This window comes from Ambystoma mexicanum, chromosome 6q (assembly GCF_040938575.1).
Source record: "Ambystoma mexicanum isolate Mex_15411 chromosome 6q, UKY_AmexF1_1, whole genome shotgun sequence".
NCBI classification, from domain to species: domain Eukaryota; kingdom Metazoa; phylum Chordata; class Amphibia; order Caudata; family Ambystomatidae; genus Ambystoma; species Ambystoma mexicanum.
In genome coordinates, this window is record NC_090937.1 from 1077067957 (window position 1) to 1077092107 (window position 24151).

The 24151-nt window shown below is 45.4% G+C and overlaps 1 protein-coding gene across 2 annotated transcripts in view; it reads right to left on the reverse strand.

Moving 5' to 3' along the window:
* CEP135 (centrosomal protein 135) overlaps positions 1-24151 on the reverse strand; it is a 642577-nt gene that overhangs the window by 358361 nt on the left and 260065 nt on the right. For both annotated transcript variants that reach the window (XM_069631620.1, XM_069631621.1), the window contains exons 14-17: positions 18430-18507; positions 18147-18298; positions 17927-18042; positions 4172-4326 (exon numbers count right to left, since the gene is read on the reverse strand). In XM_069631620.1, the coding sequence (XP_069487721.1) occupies positions 4172-4326; positions 17927-18042; positions 18147-18298; positions 18430-18507 (501 nt within the window). The remainder of the gene's footprint in view (positions 1-4171; positions 4327-17926; positions 18043-18146; positions 18299-18429; positions 18508-24151) is intronic.

Genomic DNA, 24151 nt, shown 5'->3' on the forward strand with positions numbered 1-24151 from the left:
AGAACATCGTGGTGGTGTTGTCGGTGAAGATCCTCACCACCTTGCCCTTGAGGGAAGGGAGAAAGGACTTGAGAGCCCAGAACACTGCTCGGAGCTAAAGGATATTGATGTGGAGTGACCTCTCCTCAGGGAGCCAAAGGCCTCTCGCGTGTAGATCTCTGGTGTGTGCTCCCCATCCTTCCAGGGAGGCATCCGTTGTCACCGTCTCCTGATGTGCTGGGGTCTGAAAGTCTGTGCCCGCCACGAGTTGCGCATGGGTGCCCCACCACCGGATAGCTTGGCAGAAGATCTCGTTGAGCGGGATCTTGTCTTCGAAGCTGCCCGCTGATTGTATCCAATGGGCGTCGAGGCACTCCTGTAGAGGGCGCATCCGCAACCTGCAAAGGCACACCAGGAAGATGCAAGAGGACATCATGCCGAAGAGGGACTTGATGGATCTCCGTCTGGCCACGTCCGTGGCCAGCAGACGCTGCACCTTGCCCAGGATGGCTTTCGTCCTTTCCTCCGACGGAGAAGCCAGTCGCGCCACTGTATCGAGCTTGGCTCCCAGAAACAGTGCGACCTGCGACGGAACTAGGTGGGATTTTGGGAAGTTGATGGAGAATCCCAGATCCTGGAGAAGTTGGACGGTCCTCGCCATGTGCTCGACGGCGAGCTCCCTTGTCCTTCCCTGGATGAGCCAATCGTCCAGGTAAGGGTAAACCTGGATCCCCTGCAGGTGCAGCCCGGCCGCCACTGGTGCTAGGCACTTGGTAAAAACCCTGGGCGCCGACTTCAATCCGAAGGGCAGGACATTGAATTGGTAGTGCCGTCCTTGGACTACGAATCTGAGAAACTTTCGGTGTCCTTTTAGAATGGGGATGTAGAAGTACAAGTCCTCCAGGTCCGACGACGATAGGTCCAACGACGATAGGAAGTCAGCTGCCTCCAGCTGTCCCAGCACATGCTGGAGGGTGACCATCCGGAACTTCTGGGCCTTGATGTATTTGTTTAACCGACGCAGGTCCAGGATGGGGCGCCAACCGCCTGTCTTCTTTCTGACGAGGAAGTATCTTGAGTATACTCCGGAGCCCCGGAGTCTCTTCGGGACGAGCTCGATGGCACCTTTCTTGAGCATAGCCCTTACTTCTAGTAACTGTTGCAGGACGTGATTTTCCTTCCTGGCCACGGGAGGAATGTGGGGGCACTTCTTTAGAAATAAGAGTGTGCCCGTGGGCCAGGGCATCCAGCACCCAACGGTCGGTGGAGATGGACTCCCATACGCTGATGAAGCTCGCAAGCCGGCCTCCCACGGGGTTCTTCGGTGGGGGCCCGACACTACAGCCGGTTCAGTCCTGCTTGCAGGGGGCCTTGCCACCTTGGCCTCCCTGGCGGCGGGATCCTCCTGACTTGCTGCGCCCTCTGTAGGCTTCTTGCGACAAGGAACGGGCTGCCTGGCGGTACGTCGTGGCACCACCGCCGAATCCTTTGGTGGCACCTTGCTTGCCTCTGGAGTTCCGAAAGGGCAGTCGTCATTGCTGCAAAACTCCCAAGGCCTGTGCCGTCTCCGTGTCGGCTTTGATGGTCTGAAGAGATCCATTTACTGTTTTCCCAAATAGGTTGTTCCCGTCGAAGGACATGTCCAAAACTCTGGTTTGCACGTCCTGATGGAAATCAGTTGCCTTGAGCCATCCCCACCGACGAAGGCAAACACTGTTGCCCAACTGGCGGAAACCGGTGTCGGCGATGTCTGTGGACACCGTTATGGCGTGATCCGATGCCACCTCTCCTTCCTGCAGAATCTCCAGGGCCTCAGCCCTCTTGTCTGGTAGGAAGTCCAGCAGGGGAGCAATCTTGTACCACAGCTCCCTGTCGTAGCGGGCCACGATAGCTAGGGCGCTGGCCGCCTTGATCGTCGTCGTCGCCGCCGAGATGAGTCGTCGCCCCCTGGCATCCAGTTTTTTTCCCTCGCCGTCAGATGGGGAGGTAGAAGTCGTCGCCCCGCCGCTTTCTTCTTGGCCGCCACAGAGAGTACCGAATCCGGGGTCAGCTGGGCCCTAAGGCATAGGGGGGCGGAATCCGGGACTCGGTACTTCTTCTCATACCGATCGCTCTTGGCAGGCGCTGTGGACGGGTTCTTCAGGACCGCAAGCCCCTCGCCCCAGATATCGTCGAGTAACGGCACCGCGAGGACCATCTTTCTCTTGGCCTCCCACCGTTGGTAGAGGAACCCTTCCTTCTTCTCGGATGCCCTGGCGACCATGGCGTGGAAGGAGCCAATTTCATCGGGTGGAGAAGCCCAAGGGGGTGGTGATGGAAGGTCTATCCCGTCGTCACCGCCATCCGTCCCCGTCGTCGAATCCGTCGCCGTATCATCTCTGGGCTCCAGAGAAGGATATGAAGGCTCTACGGGCCGCGAAGGCTGGACGGGAGGGGGAGGATGAATTCTCCTCCACTTGCTTGGAGGACTTCCCGACGGGCCCGGTTCAGTTGGCTCACCCGTCGGAGTTAGAGGCAACCTCGTCCTTATCTCCGTGCCTAAGGTTTGGATTGCCATCAAAACGGCCGCAGAGCTGTCCTGCGGCCCGGGCGTTGGTTGCGGTGGACGAGGTGACTGCTCCTCCACTGGAGCCTCGTCGTCGCCACGGTCGCTCTCCTTGATCACTTCCTGAGGATCTCTCCCCTGGGATGGAACCTCTTGTTGAGGTCTTTCACGACTTCAACCAGCTCTTCTTCAGAGGCTGTATATCCGTGTCCGTAATGGCCATCCGCCCCCACCTCTTTTCCCAACTGGGCCTTGATGGGGGTCTTGTCGATGGGCTGGAAAGAGGATTCCCTCCGCGGCGGCAGGGAAACTCTGGGCCCAGATGTCGCCTCCACAGACTTCGCCAGGGTCACCACAACTCCCTCGATAGAGGCCTTAGCCGGGTGAATCAAGGCCTTCACCACCTTGGGCGCGGTTGAGGCCTTCACCTTGGGAGGAGGGTCACCGCCTTGCTCCCCCTCGGCCGATTCCTTCGAGATCGACCGGGGCCTCTCCAGAAGCTTACCCGGGTTCTCAGATTTCCTCTTCCCTGAGCCAGAGCGTTGGCTCGCGGTTGATGGCATCGGTGAAAGCGCGCCCTGCCTGGCAGCCAAAGAGCCCGAACCTTCAGTTCTCCCGGTGCCCGCAGAGCTTTACCTTTTGTTGGGCCCCCGTCGCCAGGGCGCCCTCACAGGACTTAGAAGACCACTCTGACTTCTTCTTCTCACCTGCTGGGCCCTTCTCCAGCCAGCTTGCAAGTCGGTTCCGTCAGTCCCTCATGGTCCGTTCCGACAGGTTCTTGCAAAACGCACAGTCTTTTCCACCTGCGTTTTGTCCTTGTGAAGGCAGTAGAGACATCTTGAATGCTCATCCTCCTTGAAAACATTCTGTAATCCGCATCCAGGGACGTTCCTAAACAGCTTGGAACCGGGCGTCGAGCTTCCCTTGTCCTGGGCCATGTCCACGAGGTAGGCCTCAGATCATCTGGAATCCTCTGAGAAGAGTAACTTGACGAAAACTTTGCCCTGAGGTGCACAGAAAATTCCGAAACGGGTCCCCGTTGATCGGAAGTAAAAACGGTGGAGCTTGAGGCTCGATTGACCGAAAAAATGAGATTAAACTCTTTGAAAAAAACGTAACACGCAGTAAAAGCTTGAGAGCTAAAGCACGAGGACTCCCAACACTTGAACTTGCGGTAAAAATCTGAGGATGGCTGCCAGGGGAGGGGCTTAGGGAGAGGGCAGTCATTGGCTGGGGACAGTATGACCCAGAGACCAGTGATTGGTTACTACTAAGAAAGAGAGATCAGAAACGAAACTGACACTTATTTTTTCTTTACCGAGGATTCCCAGCCGGACGACGGGGAATATTCATGAGCATGTGAATCCATGCCAGACCCCAAGCTGGAGAAGTGGTGCTTTCAACATAACATGGCAAGCATTTGAGGTGACCTGATCTGGCCACTGGGATGCTTTCAAAGAGAAGGCATGAATTTTTTGTCGGTGCACTTTAGCCTACGTTCATCAGTAAACTGCCTTAAGCATAGTCCCAACAAAGTAAACAAAGAACATGGTTAGAATTCAAGGTGCTATTCCATGATTCCATGCGTATGTAAAAGAAAACAGTTTACAATGTGCTCCCTTAAATAAAGACTTTGCTTGCACTTACCTTGTTGGCAAGGTTATCATCCAAGCATGCGATTCTTTCAGTCTTGTCATCAACTGTCTCTTGGAGATTATCTTTTTCTTTATCCAGAACAGAAATTGTATTTCTGAGCATGTTTACCTCATCATGTTGAGAGGTGTTCTTGCGGTTCAGATGATCTGCAGATAATAGTATAAAAAGCTCTTACTTATTTGTCTCCCCCTATTTATTTTTTTATCTTTTGCAAAAAATATTGGACACTGATATGAGGACTCCCATTTGGTTGCTTATCTGAAGATTTGGTCTGAGTACCTTAGGGAAATTATAATGATGTATAGGGTTATATTCTAATTTAGAAAGAATACTGTGTTAGCCAAACAAATGAAGAAAAAAAAAACAGATAGGATACCTTTATTGTGCTAAATTACTTTTTAGTTTTCGTTATAACATGCCACAAGTAGAGACCTTCTGCTTCAATCAGTTATACTTTCTGATGTTTAACACCACTTACACCCTTCCTTGAAACAGTTAGCCGCTTCTATGCATTATCCTAATAGAAGGGGTGCCTATACAAGATTGCATTTTATTATTTAACACAAATGTGCTATGCTCTCATAGTAAGAAAGTTAGAACTTCTAGATGACTAAACAAGGCTTTCATGCCTTCTCATATTACAATACATTCTAAATCAAAGGGCAAGATCCTACAGGTCATATCACAGAAATAAGTTTCTAATAAACAGCTGTCAAACACTAACACGCCTTAACAGCCTGAAATCATACAATCTTACAATGGCACAGAAGAAAAAGAAAAGGGAAGGGGGAAAGAGGGGTGGTGGAGGGAACATAACAGTCTCACATGTACTCCTGGTGATCCCTTAAAACAAATGTTTCCTCAAAAGAAGTCCGGCACACATGGTTTTAAAAGTAAATCAAATTTATTTCCTTTTTTATGTGGAAAATGTGTTTTCTACCCTTGGTAAATAGGATCACGCACCAAATGCTTGTATTGAGCTTTCTACAGTATTTTCTTCTTTACTGCCTTAAGGGCACAACACAACTACAACCTGTGGCATGGTAGAATAGTGGCAATAAATGTCTTTGCGCAGGACAAGAGCTAAAAGAGAAGAATTAGTGATTGGCATGTACAGCACTAGATCAATGACAGGGAAAACATCAGCCCAGTATTCAACTAGTGGCAGTAAATCCCAAAATATGTGTTCTAAAGTGCCTACAAACCTTGTAAAATACCCACAACAATCGGTACTTGGTAGTACAAGAAGCTATCTCATGACAGGTCAATAGGACCTGAAATCTATTCTCTGTTGTGTCTAAAATATGATTTGCAGAGAGGCCAACAACAAATAGCAGACGGGCCCTATACAGGAAAATTGTACTAAGCCTATTTCATAGAAACGGTATAGATATTGCCTTCCATACATTTATTATTATTATTGTATTTATTGAGAGCGGACCTAGCTTTGGGAAGCAACAGAGCACTTTACAATTATTGTAACTGTAATTGACATTTATATAGCGCCTTTCACCATTATTATAGTCACGACTCGCTTGTGGTGAGAACACCCTCTGAGACCACGGTCCAGAGTATGGGAAATTCTCAGAGGTTTACCATGCGTGTGTGCATATGGCCAGATGAGGAATTGGCTGGGCTGGCTAGGCTCTGTTAAGAAACCCAAAAGATCGGGGATGTGGGTGGGTCACAATAGTGGGTGAGTGCAAGAAACTAGTTGTGTCCAGCTAAACCAGAATTTTGTGGTAGGTTGTCACTGTATTCCGATGGCAAAGGTGCAGCAGCAGGTCTGGAGTGAGTAGGCTTAAAAGAGTTTCTGTCTCCCGTCCCTAGGAAGGGACGCCCATGCAGTATGGAGGATAGGGGACAGGACGTAAGAGTATCCTTGGATGCCAAATTGAGTAAACACTTGCAGCAAAGAGGCATTTGCCCCAGTCTCTAATGGAATGTTTTGACGTTTGTGTCTTTCTAGTTAACTGGAGTATGTTGGCGGCACCATCCACTCATTACCGAACCAGGCAGATGTGATTATGGACAGTCACAAGGCACTGGGTGACATACTGGAAATGCTGAATTTGGCTATGCACTAACAAGATGTTGGGTAATTAAAGGACATTCAAGGAAAGAATACCAAAGACCAGTATCAAAATTTGCTGTTGAAAAACAGAGCCTTGCAACATGAAATAGGTATCACCCTGCAGAGCAAAGGAATAATGGTCTGCCTTATGAGTTTGGTTGTAAATCTGGAGAATTACGACCAAACTTAGTTACCCTTACCGCCACTCAGTCCGGTGGTGGTGCATGGTCCGCTTTGCCGCCAAACCTGGGAATCCGTATTATTGATCAAATGTAGAAGAGCGAATGGGAGATTTGTGATATGATAGTTTATTTATATAGCGCCTATACACAATGTGTTTCAAAGTGCTTCTATGCAAGGGAGGGAACAAGGGAAAATACAATGACATTCTTACAGGCCATGAACAGCAAGGATGTGAAATCAACTATCGTACTCGGCCTGACGACATTTCAGATTGTGCAAGAGCTAATAGATAAGGAAAGGAGAGGGGGAAGGAAATGTAAACAGACAGGCGACTACCGTACTAGGCCTGACATGATTTCTGGTAGAGCCGGAGAAAACAAAAGGTGAGGGAGAGGGACGCAGCAAGGGAGGGGAGGAACAAAACAAGTGACTATCGTACTAGGCCTGACGACATTTCAAATAGTGGTGGAGGGGGGTGAGGGAGAAAAGGGGAAGGGGGAGGAGACAGACAAAGTTGCTGTCTTACTGGGTCCAGGGACAATTCTGAAGTGCATAGAAGAAAGTAAGGGGAGGAGGGAAGGAGATAGGAAAAGGGAGAAAGGGAGAGGAGGAGAGAACCGAGAATAACCAATTTGATTGAATTTCGACTATACAAACATTTCTTATAGCCAAAAATGTGGATCAAATCTCCCATTCAGTGCCATTACAGTGTAAAGGGGGGAGCGGAGGTTGCGAGGGTGTCCCCTACACCCTTGTTCACGTTAACCGCTTAGGGGATTGCACGGGTGCCCCGCACTTCCCGAAAAATGAACTTGTCCAAAGATCACAAAAGCGAAGTTAACAGGTGTTGCAGGGACACGGAGTCGGCAGCACACAGCGAATTGTGCCGCCAAAGGGTAAGTAAGGGGGTGGATGGGAGCGGGTTGTCTGAAATGTCCGCAGGAGGAAAAAACTAAAATTATTTTCAAAACAATTGCTCTGTTTTTTCTCCCTCAGACATTTCGGATTCAAATAAATCATGGACATCCCCAAACCTGTATTTCAGTGAAGCGGTAAGGAGGGGGTAAAGTGGTGCTATTGGAATTATCACCACTTTACAGCCATTATTACCATACTGCTGTACTTGTAATGCGGTCCAAAGCCTCTGGAGGAGAGCAGAGACGCAAGCCATACCAAACTTTAATTGAAAATCCCATAAGTGGGAGATGAACCTGCAGGATACCTAACTTTGGACTTTGAAGATTGTAGGTATCTTCCTTCAACTCAGGCTAATGCTGCTCAAGTGATGTCGGATGAGAGCACCAAACTTTCAGATTGTCACTAAGAGGAAAAGTAGTGAAGCTGCCTGGAAATTAAGAAAAAGCTCCAGTTGGGCAATGTTGCTATCAGAAGCTGAAGCTAAATATGTAGTCTCAGAATGGACATGAGGCGGTACCCTTGTTGTTTCCTTTACAGGATGCATCTCAAGTGTGATCAGGCTGTGGGCGGTCACCAAACAGCATTTGCCAACCTTGAATGAGCGTGGTTGCTGCTTGAGGTGAAGATTCTTGATAAAGTTGAAAACACTCCTAGTGGAAAAATGTTCTACCTGGCGTCAAAGCATTATGCCATGATCCCATATTTGTCCCGCCAGTTTCCCAGTTCAGTAATCTGTTTTATTTGTGGTTGCCATAAAACACTGTGCGGAGCAGCTGCAGCAGGAATTTGACACATTTGTACTGCCCTCCAAAAGATAAGTTACCCTCATGGATTTTTAGGTTTAGTTTATTTATGGAACAACAAGGAGAAATGGCCTGTGCAGTATTTTCTCTACCCGCAAAACGGTTGGTGGCAACTTTAAGCTCCCAGTATGATCTCGGCACAGCACAGAAAGGCAACAATTCTGGGATATTTATCTGATCTATGAAACTAGTGAATCCTTCCTCTGTTCTTGACTGAAAGGGATTGAAAAATCTACAAATCACTACTGTTCAAGCATTACTGGTACCTGGTTTACAGCAGCAGGCCAGTTTGACATTCCAACAAGGATTTAGAAAGTCCAATCTGATCTTGGGATAGAGTGAAGAAGCAGGCAGTGCCAACTAAGTGCAGACAGTATTTTGTCCAATATGGACTAAGACAGGTAAGCTGCTTTTTAATACAAAAGGCTGAACAGCCTTTAAAAATGAGCTGTCCCAAGTTTGGCAAAAAATCCCTATTCCTTCACTTGGTGGGATTTCAAGCCCCGTAAGCAACCAATAACAATCTCCCTGAAATTAAGCTAAATTAAGCCAAACTCTGGCAAGTTCCGTCAGAGTCACATTACAATAAGCCCTAATCCTTGGTGTCACATGTTCTGCAATGAATTTGGTTTACCGGCAATGCTTTATGAGTAAACCTTCTTTGAAGTTTCACGATTTCTGTTGGTGTGTCATACACTCATCACCCCCTCCCTCAAAAACTAGTTGGGGCACCGACGGGGCAGGCTCCAATTTGCATTTGGGTACATGGGGACGAATCAGATATGACTAGGATTTCACACTGGCGACAAAATATGCTGCGTGTGAATCCTCGAAGAGTAAAAAACACATTTCTGTAAAATGTCAAACATGAGCTTCTCCTTTTAGAGAAAACACTCTCAGGCAAAATTAATTCTATACAGTGCTATTTGGCTCAAATTCATACTTCACAAAATGAATATCTTTATATTTCATGAAATATAGTTATTTATTTATTGCGGTTTAGTTCGCAAATAATAAATAATTTAAACAAAAAAAAACACACATCAAGAAAGTAGAAGACAACTAATAAAACATCTTAGATATAATCATATAAAAGCTACAAATAGAGCCTGACAAAACCTAATAGAAGATAAAACATTTCTACCAATAATACATTCTAATAAGAACCTGCAGAAGCATGTAGCCATATAACCATAGATGGTCATATACCAATAAAAGTTAGTGTCAAGACGTTGATCTTATAGAGTCAATTCCTATAGAGTTATATACATACATACAATAAATCTCAATTTCATCACATTAAAAATCGACAACCAAATCGAAAAAGAAAAATTGGAGACATACATAGCTGAAGTCAATGTCATGGTTAAAAGCACTTAATACATCTTATCAGATTTATTTTTCAAGAAATGTGTGATCCTTTGAGGAAACTCATCCAAACCATTCTCAGAGAAGTCATCTTATAGGCTTCAATGAATTTGCCAAGCTATTTCGATATCACCTCACCTATGGCTGTACACTCCTTGGCCAAATGGAATAAAGATTCCAATTCAATAAATTGGCAGAATCGACAATAACTTTCCTAGCGCAGGACAGATTGAGTTGGATTTTTAAAAAGAAACTTCTTCTAACCAGCATCAGGAAATGTCTATTAATCTATTAATACTGTAGAAGTTGGAATAGGGGTTTACCTTCTACGGTGACATAATGTTGGTACAAAAGCTGGCAGCACACATTAATTAATTGTACCTAATCCGTTTCCCACATCTTTTTCTTTACCTTACCAGGATTCTCTCTGAGCAAATTCAAGGCGGCACCCAACTCTCTCTAAAATAGCCAGACAGTTTTCATGCCAGGCATTTAGTGCCTCCACACTTCGATTGTCTGGAACCCTCTTAATTATATGTTGAAGCAACGTTTCTTGTTCTGTATAGCTCTTTCATAATAATGAAAAGGCTTTCCAAGCAGCTACCGCATGCAGCAAGAGCAGGCCCAATTCAAAATGGAGCAGGGCGGTTGGAATCCCCAAAGGCAGACCTAAGCATTGTTTCCAAAATACGCTCTCAAAAGAGCACCACTTCATCTTCAGCCATATCAGCGAAATATCTGCCCCATAAATCAACAATGTTCGCAAAGAAGAAAATGTTTCGGAGCGTCAACTTATTAATTTTGCTTAATCAGTGTTTTACATTTTTGCTTTGAAAATCGATCTAGCTCATATTAAAAAACCTAAGTAGACAAATTCCGAGACCATCTCCAAGGGATCATTTGCAAAATTCCATTTCACCCTATGTTTATGTGTTGGGCGCAGTTTTATTGATACAAACCTTCAAAATATTCTGTTGTACATAAGTAAACAATAGGATAATTCGGTGCCGCATATAGCAGACGATTAAACATTTCACCAGTTTAAAGGAGGAAATGCGTGTGCCATAGCCAGCGATTTACCTAGATCTGCGATAAAAAAATAATAGGGGCAAGGGCGCAGCCTTGCTTTAAGCCACACAACGTCTTAATATGGAGTGGAAAAATGACCTTCGGCATTCAATCTTATTTTTATAGTAGTGTCACTATAAAGTTCCCTGATGATGGCAATTAGTGGCGGGTGACATCCCCAATTTAGCAACTTTGACAATAGCAAAGGGCGATTTACACTGTCAAATGTCATTGAGAAGTCCACAAAACATACAAATAAACTAGCACCTTTAGCCACATAGGTTGCCTTTAGGATATTTAACAGCAATCCGTGAACCACAGTTCCAACACCTTTAATAAAACCTGTTGGGAAACATTTCGTCATTCCTACTCGCCCAATCTCTGATGTTCTCATCGATTATCGTGGAAAAAAACCTTGCACGGAACATCAAGCAAAGAAATTATTCTATAGTTGGTGGGAGAACAACGATCTGCCTTTTTGAAGATTGAATGATCAATGTTTTCCAAGAAGGGGCAGGGGATAGATAGAATAATATAAATGCTATCAAAAACTCAGTATAATATAATATATCTGCCCAAAGATTAGTGTTGCCTTTCAGTGTAGCATTAGGCAGCCCATCGGTACCCGGGGCTCATGATCTTTTCGCTTTTTTGATGCAGGTATGAATATCCTCCTATTTGAGCCTAGACCAATCGGCATCACCCACAATCTTAGAAGAGAAAAGCTCTGTATTAATCGGAGAATAGATCTTAGAATAAAAACTCACCCAATCTGCCTCTGCAATCAAGTTAACCTGAGCTCGGGAAAGGGATTGTTGACAATCTCCTGCAAGCACCCGAGTTGGCTTCTCCCAGACCTTTCACATTTTTTCAGCATCTCTGAGCCATGATTTGCCAGTGCTGACAAATCCAGTTGTTATATTTCCTTTTTATGGCTTTACTGGCCAATGCACATACTTCAGGAGGTACTGGATTTCAATACACGTAAGGACTTTCTAATATTTCCTTTGAGCTTGAACCTCCTTATCAAACATATGGAAATGATATCAAACAGGGTTTGGTTTATGTAATATATTATATAGGGTTTCAACTAGTACTTCATAGCAGTGAGTGCTGAATTAATGATGTAAATCTTCCTCAACCAAGATCTGCTCTAGTAATGTATTCAAATTCCTTGCTGATTATCATTCCATATTAGTCGGTCAACCACCATGTTACAGAAAACTCTTGGGGCACAAGAAACAACGTCTATCCCCACTAAAGAGGATCTCCATATCAGCCATAAACAGGAAACTATATGAAACGATAAGCACTTCGGAAAGAGATTTTCCGAAAAGTAATATATAGTTGATGGTTGGGGAAAGACCATCAGCCTTCCAAGTAGCTCTACCCGGGATATCCCCTGAAACATTACCATAACACCTTACTAGATTCCATGCCTCTGCCAAATTCAGCCAAGTTTTTCCTCGTCGAATGGCAGCCTGCTGATATAGTGAAAGCAGGACCGGGGGGTTAAGTCTCTAAGGCAGCAGCTGTTGACGTCTCCACACAGAGTCATGAATGTAGTCAAGAATTTCCTCGAGCCAATCAATCATTTTATTAAGAGAGGGGCCTCCTAAATCCCAATATACATTCAATAGTAGGGTAGAGGTTTATAAATGTCTTAAAGACTAACAGCCTCATTACATGTGTACCGGTCCAGGAACAACGCTGCCGGTAAGCCTACCAGCACTGTTGCCGGAGTTGCTGTGCCCGGCAGGTCTGACCCAGCTGGGCACAATGTCCACAGTAGGCAGACTTTCATGGAAGCACCTGCACCGTTATCAACGGTGCAGGTGCTTCTGTGTTCCTCACTCCCACAGAGTCCTATGGGACTCTAAGAATGGGGGACCGCCGGGGTTATAAAGCCCCAACGTTTCCGGCAAGCCAGGCGCCGGTAAAATGTACAAGTCCGGCGGCAACCTGCCAGTTTTACCGGCACAGTTACCACCAGACTTATAATGAGGCCCTAAGTGTCAGGACCACTAAGGTGTTTTTGTGAACTGTTACAGAATTATCCTGACAAAGACATTTCTGTTGATCCAAATGAACTATGGAAGTATTCTTGGTTTATATGAAGAAGTTGCTTTGAGTTCTTTGTCACAAGTGGAAAGAGGAAAACTATCAACGAATGAAGAGAATAGATAAATACCTCGCAATTTGGAATAACTTTAATTACTTCTATGTGTGACATCTTCCAGATTCCCTTTTTTTTTCTTCCCTTCCTCTCTATCTTCCTATCCCTTATTCTATTTCCTGCTTCTCTCTCACCCTTATTTCTGTCTACCCTATCCCCTTTTAATTTTCTGAACACAGTGTTTTCTGTAAATAATGCTAAGAATTTGGACGTTGTATTATGCCGTTTTCTCTTTTTTCTGTCATCCATGTTAAACTTTCAATAAATGTTTTTTTTAAAAAGGAAAGAGGAAAACATCGTGGAACATTTTTGAACTGTTGATTGAATGCAAATTGGAACAAAGAGAACTGCATCAGAACTTTTGTTGACAAGTTGGAACCAAAAGAACGGAGCCGGATCTTTATTTTAAGACAGGATTTCCTTATGCTTTTAAACTGTTGAATAAAATCCTGATTGAATCTGGGGAAGGAGAATTCGCCCAGATTATAAGGAGAGACAGTTATCAGGTTGGGAATCTAACTGTTATATTTGGTATATTTGAACTGTCATAGATTAATTACTTTGTTGAGTTGTTGTATGTACAAGTATGAGGGACAGATATTTTTTCTTACAGTGTTTCCTTTACATTATTTTAGGCAGGGAAATCCTTGTCAGGGAATGGATAGTGAGGCGTTTATCCAACCTAGGTTAACAAAATGGCATATTTTAATAAATCTTCACAAAAGTTGTCCGCCTCACATTTCTTACCCCTCAAACTGCCCATCTTTTGTCATTAAAAATGTACTTTCTTCGTAAGATTCTCGTCATGAGGAGTAGATGTGCCTACCTAGGCCTGGTGACGTTGTTCCAATGTCAGAAACAGTCAATTTCTGACACAGCCTCTCTCCACCGATTCCTTGTTATGAGCCAGTGTGGTCATAGACTGCCTCGGAGCCAGACCAGAAACTACACAATCTTTGTATTTTGATCTTTCTTTTTCCACGGTAGGCAATATCTTCTTTTCATCATCGTAGACTGAGATGTTCGCAAGCATCAAAGTCGTCGACCGCATTCCTTCTGACAGATTGTTGGGGCTAGGGACATCAACCAGAGCCTTGGAAGTCGAGGGGACAGGCTACGAAAGGTCCTTTTTAATCAAACCTTTTTTGCACCTCCCAGTAGGGGTTCTAATGGTAATTTCTTTGCCCATGATGGGAGACTTGGAAATTAATGGGACAGGCGATGAAGGGGGCCCTTTTAGCCAAGGCTTTTTTGGCACTCCCTCTCCAAATGGAGCCCACGTTTCTTTTCCTGCTTACCAACAATAGCTTAATGTAATTGCCGTCCTTTCGGAGTCACCGGACTGACACTTTCACTCAGCATGACTAATGAATCTACAGACAACGGCATGTCTACCTTGTTAAGAGTGACTGTGGGTGATTTTTCAGAGTCTTCCAGGGCTTGCTCCCAGCCCTAGGTATTAGCAATTAGATACCCTGCTAACCTTCCAAATAATTTGTTGGAGATTGAAGAGGATGGAAAGTAGGTCTCAGGCCTAAGATGACACCTTCTAAAAAGGATATTTTAGCAAGTATTTGAATAGGAGATCTCTTTGCTCAACAACGTTCCCATCTATTGTTTCATATTGTCGCATTAGCGATCTTAGCACAAAATCTACAGCAGTAAGCATAGTACCACCCGTGGAGGCGCAGACAGCTTTGGTTACATCCAAGGGAAACAGTGGAGAAGCTTGGGTTAAATTCAGAGGACCACCCTCCCCGTTCTTCTAGATGGGTAAACAGGGAACGGATTTACTGAAGAAATCGGACTTGTCAGAGTCCAATTTCTAACACACATCAAGGATGGCTGCGTCTGACCAATCACCCCCAGCATAATCCTTTGGTGCCGGCAGACCCGTTTTAATCTCTGACATAAGTAGGAGACGATTTTGAGGGGGCAGCCGCCCCACTGAAGGTGAACCAAATAATAGAGGCTGCGTATTCATTCTGATGCAAGAATTAAGACTGTCGACAGTCGTAGGCCTACTTATAGCCTTTGGTGAATGGTCATCAGTCAGAAATCTCCTTGGCAGATCAGCAACTAATTTTGGGGTTGAAGTTGAGCCCTCACCGCAAACAGGAGGAATCCACGTTGTAGGGCCAACAGGTAAGCTCCTAGACTTTTCCTGCACCAGAACCGCGGCACCCTCCATGGCAATATTGGGGGCAGTAGGTATTTTACCGCGCAGTGCATACATTTTAGCAGCAAGTGGGTGTAGACATAAGTTAAAGGAGACTTTCTCCAACAACAGAAGGCTCTTTCCTGTCCCAGATGGCCTCTAGCCATGCTCTCCTTCCGTACACACGAAGGCAGCGGTACTTCCAACACTGCGCCGCTAAAGATCTTCTCCTGCTGACTGTACTCAGTACACGCGCAGTGTTCAGGGTTTTAAAGAGACAGATGATGCAACACTGCACGAAGGTACGGCTCACATAATGCTTACAAGATTCAAGACACCGTTATTTCCAAATATTTCAACTTCATTCATAGATTGGCACACACATTTAATTTACCCACATATATTCTAGCCAGCAACACTAGTGATTTAGTCAGGCAAGACTATTTGATGAAAGCATTTTAAAAGCACACCTTGAAACACCCCACTAGAGACAATAGAACACAAATCGAAACATGGATACAACTCCCCATCACACAAGCAGCCCGCATAGCCCTTGCTAAAATGGTAATATTACCCAAGCTTCTGTACATCTTTAATAAAGTACCAGTAGGGACCCCTCTAAACTACTGGAACCGCATACAGAAAATTATGACTATATTGGTATGGGCAGGAAAACAACCCAGCATAGCCTACGATACCTTAACCCGACCCTACAAACTTGGTGGTCTTGAATACCCTGACATGTATGTGCACTACCTGGCAGCCCAGGTGTAATGAATAGCTGGCTGGAACGACCCAGAACCAGATTCCCCACACACCCGACTAGCGAAGGCCGTCGCTTACCCAGATGAACTGATGGGCATGCTCTGGGGTGATGGAGGCCCAGTCCCAAGGGGCGAGTTACAGCCAATAGCGATAACGTGCAAGGCCTGGGACCGGGTGAATCAACTACTAGGAACTGACCCACACTATTTGCCCGATCTCCTACTTTATAGTGTAATTGGGATCCCACTCACGCACGAAAGATCGTTCGGGGAACAATTCAACACACTGGACGTCCGGACCCTGGGAGACTTAGTTCAGGACGGGCGATTCATACAATGGGAGGAACTCCGCGCCAGAGGGGCCCATAACGCAGTGACATTATTACATTACTACAGGCAACGCAGCGTCCTCACGAATAAGTGGCCTAAAATCCCACAAGCTCCTATCCCTCATCCTGCACAACGCTATATAGCCAATCCCGTTACAACGGGAAAGTTGTTGTCCACCATTTACAAGCTAATTAGTACCGGGAAAGGAGCAAAGAACCACACCTACAAAACTAAGTGGGAAGGGACACTGGGTAAGCCACTGACTGACTATCAATGGAAACTTATCTGTACACAAACCTGATATTTATCCATCAACTGTCGGTACAGAGTGATTCATTACAAGTTTGTGCATCAGATCCATCACTCTCCACACACTCTAAGCAGGTTATACCCAGAGACATCTCACTCCTTTAAGAGATGCAGTGCAGAGCCGCTGATTTTTACCATGTTGCGTGGAACTGCCCCCCACATTCGGACGTTCTGGAACTCCATAGAAAACGCAGTGTCCCAAATACGGTCCACTGCGAGGGTGTATTCACCTGAACTATGGCTATTAGCCCTAATTGAAGGTGGAACCCGAACTGAGAAAAAGCAATTGGGTATGGCTACTGCAGTTGCAAGGTACTTGGTGGCTAGAATGTGGGTTAAACCCAGTTCCCCCTCATACTTGAAATGGCTACATCTAATGGCACTGTGTGAAGGGAGGGAGTCAAAATATGCTGCAATATGCTCCTGGCCTCCAGTCGTCCATTCGTCCATTCGTCTACTGGCCTCCCTTTAGGCAATAACAGCTGGAAGCCGATCAGAAATCACAGTCCTCAGGGGCTACACCCGACCACTGCACAACAGGTGGTGTCCCGAACTCATAATGACAGTTGTGAGGCGATACTATTGTCTATGTTTATAAGTGTACTGACGTGATATCAACTAACTCGAACTAAACCTATAGCTATTGTTGTTCTTTATATGTACCTATGTGAGAGCGCAAGAGGTGGGTGGGGGGGGGACGAGGCTGCCTCCTGCAGCCTTGACTGTTATTGTAATAATAAAACAATAAAGAACGTTTAAAAAAAGGAAAGCCCACCTTGAAGATATATCAATTTTACATGCTGGCAGCAACAAATGTCAACACACTCTTCCCCACTTGCACTTGTCAGCATAAGTCTTAACAAGTCCACCTACCTTCCCCCTCTGGTGCCTCGTCCCAGCCGCCATATCCACTTCAACAGTCTACCCTGCCAGCATGGAAATTGAAGACTCGCTCCACGTGGATTGCTGTTTGCCTTTTCCATAGCATCTATCTTTGATGTAGTTATGTTGTTGGTCTCCTCCCGGCCTTCCCTTTTCACAATAAATGGAACTTAACACCCCAGACAGGATGCCAGGGTGTGAATTCCCATAATGAAAAGATTGCTGGGTGGTAACGGCCTGCCACCATTGCAGTGTTTGGCCTATTACTGTAACTTGTGAGAAAAGCTGGGATCAACATGTATAGCCCACCAATATCATCATAATGATTTAATTCCATCCATGGTGGAGCTACGCAGATAGTGTCAAAGAAACGGATCCTACTTAAAACCAGCAATAGCATTTAATGATATTGCAGTACTTGTAAAAGAAGAATTAATCCCAATTACCCTCCTTTGAAGACTAAAAATACTAAAAGAAATGGACAAATAACTGTGGAATATACCTTGAAAGATGCAAACAAATCTGTGGTGCATGATGATACTAATGGACCTCCTATTCGGTTGTTAAATGTATGTATTTACAAATATGTATGGTAGGAAAAAGAAAAAACACACTTCCGAGCTAGCTCAGATGGGTGAGGCTCAGACCCATGAAAGTTTCCGTTTTGTGGACTGATTGCCCAACTGCTTCAAAAAGAAAAGGCAACACATTACCTATGTTATCCTCGAGAGTAGCAATTTCTTCTTGCAATAGCTGAAATTCACTGGACTTTACAGAGAGGCGATGCTGCAAGTCTTGTTGGGACTTCTGTAGCTGTTCGTTCAATAACCTGCAAGGTCAAAGGGTTAAAGGTCAGGGTTAAACATAGGTCGCTTGAGTGCTGCGCCAAGGCTTGCTATACCAATTACAACTCGGAAGCAGTGCAGTTCTCACCGAAGGGAGCTCAATTCTGCCATATACTGAGACATGTCATCCGAAGTCTGGGCAAGTTTGTGAGACTGCAACCGGCCTTCGTCTTCCAGTAACGCCAGGTTCTCTCTCAATGTCGACACCACTGACTGTAAATCGCGCCGTTCAGATTCAAGCTACATTTAAGGCAAATATGCAATCAAACCTTTAAACGCGAAATGTTGTTTTATACTGTAAGCATGCTTCATTGCAAGAAAGCGTTGTTGGATGCAAATGGGAAATTATTAATAAAAGGAAAACCACTCACTTCATAGACCTTGCTCTGAAGTTCATTTGTCTTTTGCTCCATTCTCATTTTCTCAGCTATTGATAATTCTTGATGATCCTGAAAACACACATCAGAATTTTAAGTGCATGTTGACAAATGGCAAGGAAATTAATTTGACAAATAAAAATTGTGCTGAAAGGTGAATTTGTATTGAGGTCCTGTTGGGATGAACGTCCAACGTCCCAAACATAAAAGAAAATATGAACTAAGACGATCCATAATACACGAGTCTGAAACCACACCAAAGGCCAGAGGCCTAGACAGCATGCACAATACATTAGCACTTCCACCATCTTCCTTCAATGTGAGATGGGCAGTAGCCAGCATGACACACACATACATACATACATACATACATTTAGATTCCAGTTCAAGTTGGATGATGGCAACAATAACTGACGTTCAGGCAAACATTAGGCTTAACCAGGTATGCACACACAAACAAGCAAGCCATAGACACGAGTAGTGAATCAAGTAGTCATATAAGCATTCATTAGAAACATTGCAAGGTAGCAAATATAAGATGCGATATACATATAGATATCCTTTAGGTGTACTACACAGAGTAGTGAAGGCAAGTCCCTTTTTACGCACACTCCAGAATAAAGACAACCCTCTAGGGAAATAGGCCAGGAGATAGCGTTGCAAGGATAACAAGGTTTAATTGTATAGAATACAAATATCAGCAAAGGACTCTGGTTAGTCTAAAGCAAAGCAGAAGCTTAAAAGACCATGTGATGTCATCATATACAGTACGAACTGATACTACTGATTGGTCAGGCGGCGTAGATGGGCCTGCTCCATAGGGGATGCCAGGCTACAATTGGTTAGTTCTGTTGCTGTTGATCCGGATCCAAGTGGGTCTTCCAGGGATCATCTCATTCTTGGGTGAAGGTCAGGTTGCTCATATAATACATTATGTCATCTAAACTAACAGGCTAAGCTCCCTATTCCATCACTGTAGCATGCACCTGTACAGTCACACTGACCCACACATTCAGGGCTTCGTTGATACTGCAATTCCTGCACTCAAGGTCTCTACCCGGGGTTTGATCTTTAATTTATCCCTCCCTGCACCTCATGTTACAAAGGATGTGGTTGATGTTGAAGAAATACAGTCATACATGCTTAGATCTTTTATGGACACTTTATTTGAGTTGGGACAGGGTGGTTGCTTGCTTACCATGCAATGCAAAGGTGGGGGGGTTGGATCAGTGGTGTGGGACTGGCTCCAGACTGGCTGGGTGGGGGTTAGAGGCCTATTGGCAGTTTAGTGGAGACAGATATGCATACTGCAGCGCCTGGGGTTGTCTCTCACAATTATGCAGGTGCATTCCTCTGAATGATAGTAAATAGCTGCAACAGTGGACAAACAAGGGGGAAGTGAACTTCTGTGAGTAATGGCCGCGCTGACTCATTCTGCCTTAATGAGTTTGGGCCTAATGAACTGGGTTCATGGAGGTTGGCGGGTGCAGTGCAATCAAGCAAGCCTGTGCTTTTTGGCCTAACAAAATGGAGTCTCATTCTATGTGTTTTCTAGTGCAGCGCATCTACGGTTGCCGCTACATTGCTTCTACATCGTGTTTAATAGTGCAGTTTTCTCCCCCTTATATACTACATCACTTCATATGGCGTTTGCCTCACATGAAAGTGCCTAAGGCCGTGGGATGTACTCATTTCCATCCCAACATTCCCCCCTTTCGTTACTTCTACAGTAACAAATTTGCCCGCCATATTTACGCTCATTCGCGTGCCTTTCTGCTTCGTCCCATGCATATGTTCCCTTAATTCTTAATTGGCATCCAGGCGCTACACACGTGCCGTAAACTTTCCCCCTGTTGTGCATACTGTTCCAGTGTACATGTCATGTATATGGACCCTCCACCACCCGCCAGATCCACCCAGACTTCCTTATAGTTTTCGGGGTCAGGAGGCGGAACAATGGTTGTGTGGTATAAGTTATCAAGTTTAGCACCAATAGGAATTGGGACCATTTGGTGAACAGGGCGATCATTTCACTCAGTTTGTATGTCTACTTCTTTTGTATCACGAGGCACCTTAGTATTGCCAATACTAACCATCATCATTGCGCTATTCGGCACAGCTTTGGAACAACACTGGGGACCCAATTGGCACGTGCACAAGACCACCAGGATAACCACGATTATGGGGACTAACATCTTCACCAATGTTCCAAGCCAGTCAAAGGCAATGGTGAACCTGTCTTATTCTTGGACCCCAGCTTCTTTTTTCAAGTTCACCCCAGTTCATGTACCGCTGCAATGACGTGTGATAGTGTCCCATTTTCAGCGTCTTCAGAAGGTGCGAATGTGCAACATGAACCCCCAATCTTTTTGCAAACACCTCCTTACATGATTGTCAAGAGATCCAGTAAGTAGCGGTTCTGCATTGTCATTAGTCTAAGGGACATTAGTTCCACTTTTATGACATTGAACCCTTATTCAGTATCGTTCGCCAGCTGGATCAGCTCCTTTCTGACAACCTGGAGCCACTTGGCATTTGCTTGTATCTGGATGCTGGGTATGAGTGATGCAAACATTTCTCTGCTGAATTATAGAGCTGGTACCGACGGATAAGGGAAATAGAGACCCGAGACGAAGAAGTTCTAATGAAGATTGACAATCTCGAAAACCGCGAAAGGTGGAACAAACTGAGGCTCTTAGAATTCCGGATAGGGACGGAGAGTCGAAACTAGATCTGAAGCAGACTCTTCATGAGGTCAAAAAGTCGGTATTTGAAGACGACTCCATTGATGAGGCGAAGATTGAGAGGATAGAAACAACTAGAGGGAAATCGGGTATATCTATAGGTTTCAAGGGAGTATTGAAGTCAGGTTGAATTTTCCATGAACTTTTATTTGCCACTGTCTTGAATTGCTCTTTAGTGTGGTAATCCCAAATTATCCAGTGAATTGTGTGTCCACACCTACTTTAGATGCGGGAGCCTTTTTGTTTTCATGGAAGATTGAGAGGATTCACAGGGTGGGGGGTGCCCCAGGAGGACCCATGTCCATTTTAGCATGTTTTCACAATTATAGTGACAAGATGAAAATTCTGGAGAAAGCAAAACAGAAATGCCGATCACCCTGGGCTCTGCAAGAGTGACAATCTTCCAGGACCTGTACTCACTGACCCTGGCGAGGAGACGGATGTGTATTCCCCAGACGAAGTGGCTCAGGACAAGGGAGTGCGGTACAGATGGGGGTCTCCATTCTCCCTTGCATTCGAATTGGATGGTCAGAAGCACAAGCTGATCGATGACCGAATTGCTGGGCGCATCGGTGGACGAGAGAAATTGAGGCGAGAGAAGTCTGATGACGACAGGCAATGGCGCATCCAGGGGCCAAAAAGGAGACGCATACCCGCCTCCAGGAAGTGTATAAAGCTGAATGCATCGCCTGTTGTGGACTCTTGAAGTGTATTCGGTATAAAGGCTGGTGACGATGGTTGGGAAGGGGGCTGTAGTAAGGTCTTGTGTGGAATATGGGGCTCACAGAGGGGGGTAGGACTCCCGAATTTGAAAATGTATTACGAAGCAGTACAGCTGAGGGCACTTATACCCCATCTTAGGATGCAGAGGGAACTCCAGTGGGTCATCTTGGATAATACCAACTTAGCCCCGGCCGCCATGGCAGAATGGCCACCGAGAAGTAAGCTACCGTGCAGAATTTGTGAACACCCAATCCTGGGAACCATAAGGGAAATTTGGAGGGAGAGGGCGGACATGCCAGGGGTCACCACATGGCCGTCTCCCCTGAGCCATCTTTGGGTGCCTGGTGTCCGGGAGGCTATACCGAACCCTGAGATATTCCAAACGTGGTATGAGGTGGGATTGGAGAGAGTGGGTCAATTCTGGAAAGCAGGCACCTTTATCACAATCACTGACCTTGAGGGAGTATTTGGCATAGGGGCTCTCTCAGTCTTCTTGTACCTTCAACTAAAGGGGGTCCTCACTAGTGAAAAATTGAAAGAGCGGATACAGAGGGACCTCACCCCCCAGCCCCCCGAACAAATACTACATAAAAGAAGGGGAACAAAGGGCTTGATCTTCAATATGTACAGTACATTTTCGACCGAAGGGAAGGGGTCAACAGAGGTGGGAAAGAGATATGGGAAGAGAAATTGACCCAGAGCTCTGGGGGCAGATGTGCAAGGGGGCCTTGTGGACCTCGATATCGAGTCAATATAAGTTGCATGCTATTAAGCTTCTCCACAGATGCCAATACGACCTGGTCAGGCTATCGAAGATGTTCCAGTCTGCAAACCCTGTATGCTGGCGAATGTGCGGAGAAAGGTCCAATTACTGGCACATGTGATGTCCCCATATTCAAGTCTTCTGGGACGAGGTCCTGGGGTGGATCAAAGACTTAGATGGGATCCTGCGCATTAAATCGCTCCTGTTGATAAGATTTGGTATGGTGGAAGACGATGAGGATGCCCCTGCTGCTCGCAGCACGGACCTGCCTAATCTTGAAGTGGAAAGGTGCTAGTATACCGGCAAAGAAAGAGTGGATCAATGTTGCTATAAACATATGTACGATGGAAAGGATAACTGCTTCGCTCCGTGGGAAGGGGGTGCCACATGAGATATTATGGGAGGAATTAATGGCCAGATACCTGGGGGATTGACAAATGAATGGCACAGGCAAACAGTTGATATTGTAACTGGATGAAGCGAAGAGGATTGTTGAGGGGGGGGGGGAGCACCCCCACCCTTAGAATGGCCTACTCCATGGGACAAGCTCATTAATGAGTTGAGTCCCCAAGAGGCGGCCAGAGATTAATAATGGGTGTTAAGATTCTGCTACACCACACCGGAAAGTTAATATTTTGTTGTGAAAAGACGAAGAAGAGACTGTTCACGGGGTAGGGGAAGGAGGAAGGGGTGGTGGGGAAGAAAAGTTGGTCAAGACGGAGAAGCCTTATGGGAGGGGGGAGACATATTTATGGCAATGTATAACCTTCATGTTTCCTTGTTGTTTATACTATAAAATGGCAATAAAAACTAAGTAAACAATAAAATAAAAAATAATAATAAAAGATAGAACCAAATTATGGTCCCAATCCAGGACAACGAATGGAATGGCTGGAAACCTATTCACAAGGCCTTTCTGGAATTGGGCCATAAATGGGATTGTGAAGAAAGCACCTTGATCCGGGTACTGCTTGAATATAGACAAAGCTGCCAAATAAACTTTGACTGAGGCTAGTGACAGAAGGAACTCCTTCACTACAGTGGCGGGGCAAGAGATGGGATTGATCTCGCATTCCCTACACCACGCCTAACATCTTCTCCATCTGCACGCATACAGCAATCTTGTAGACGGTCTGAGTGCAGCCAGCAACACCTCACGCACCTCGCTATTGTTATATACCTTTTATAAGGCACAACTAGCCCAAAGGCCTCAGTGCGCAGCAAGTCAGAAGAGATACGTGAGGAATAGGTCGGAAAACCAGGGAAGCGTAGAAAGAGGTACAGCTAACCATCAGAATCAAAGAGAAACGTTTTGAGAGCTATTTAAAGGAGGATAGTTCATTACAAAGGCGGGGAGGAGCAGGGAGGAGATTCCACAGGCGCAGGGATATGTAATCAAAGCTAATGCCACCATAGTGCTTTAGTTTAAATCTGGGTGGAACCAGTTTCAGAGTATAATTAGACCAAAGTGAACGAACAGGACGAA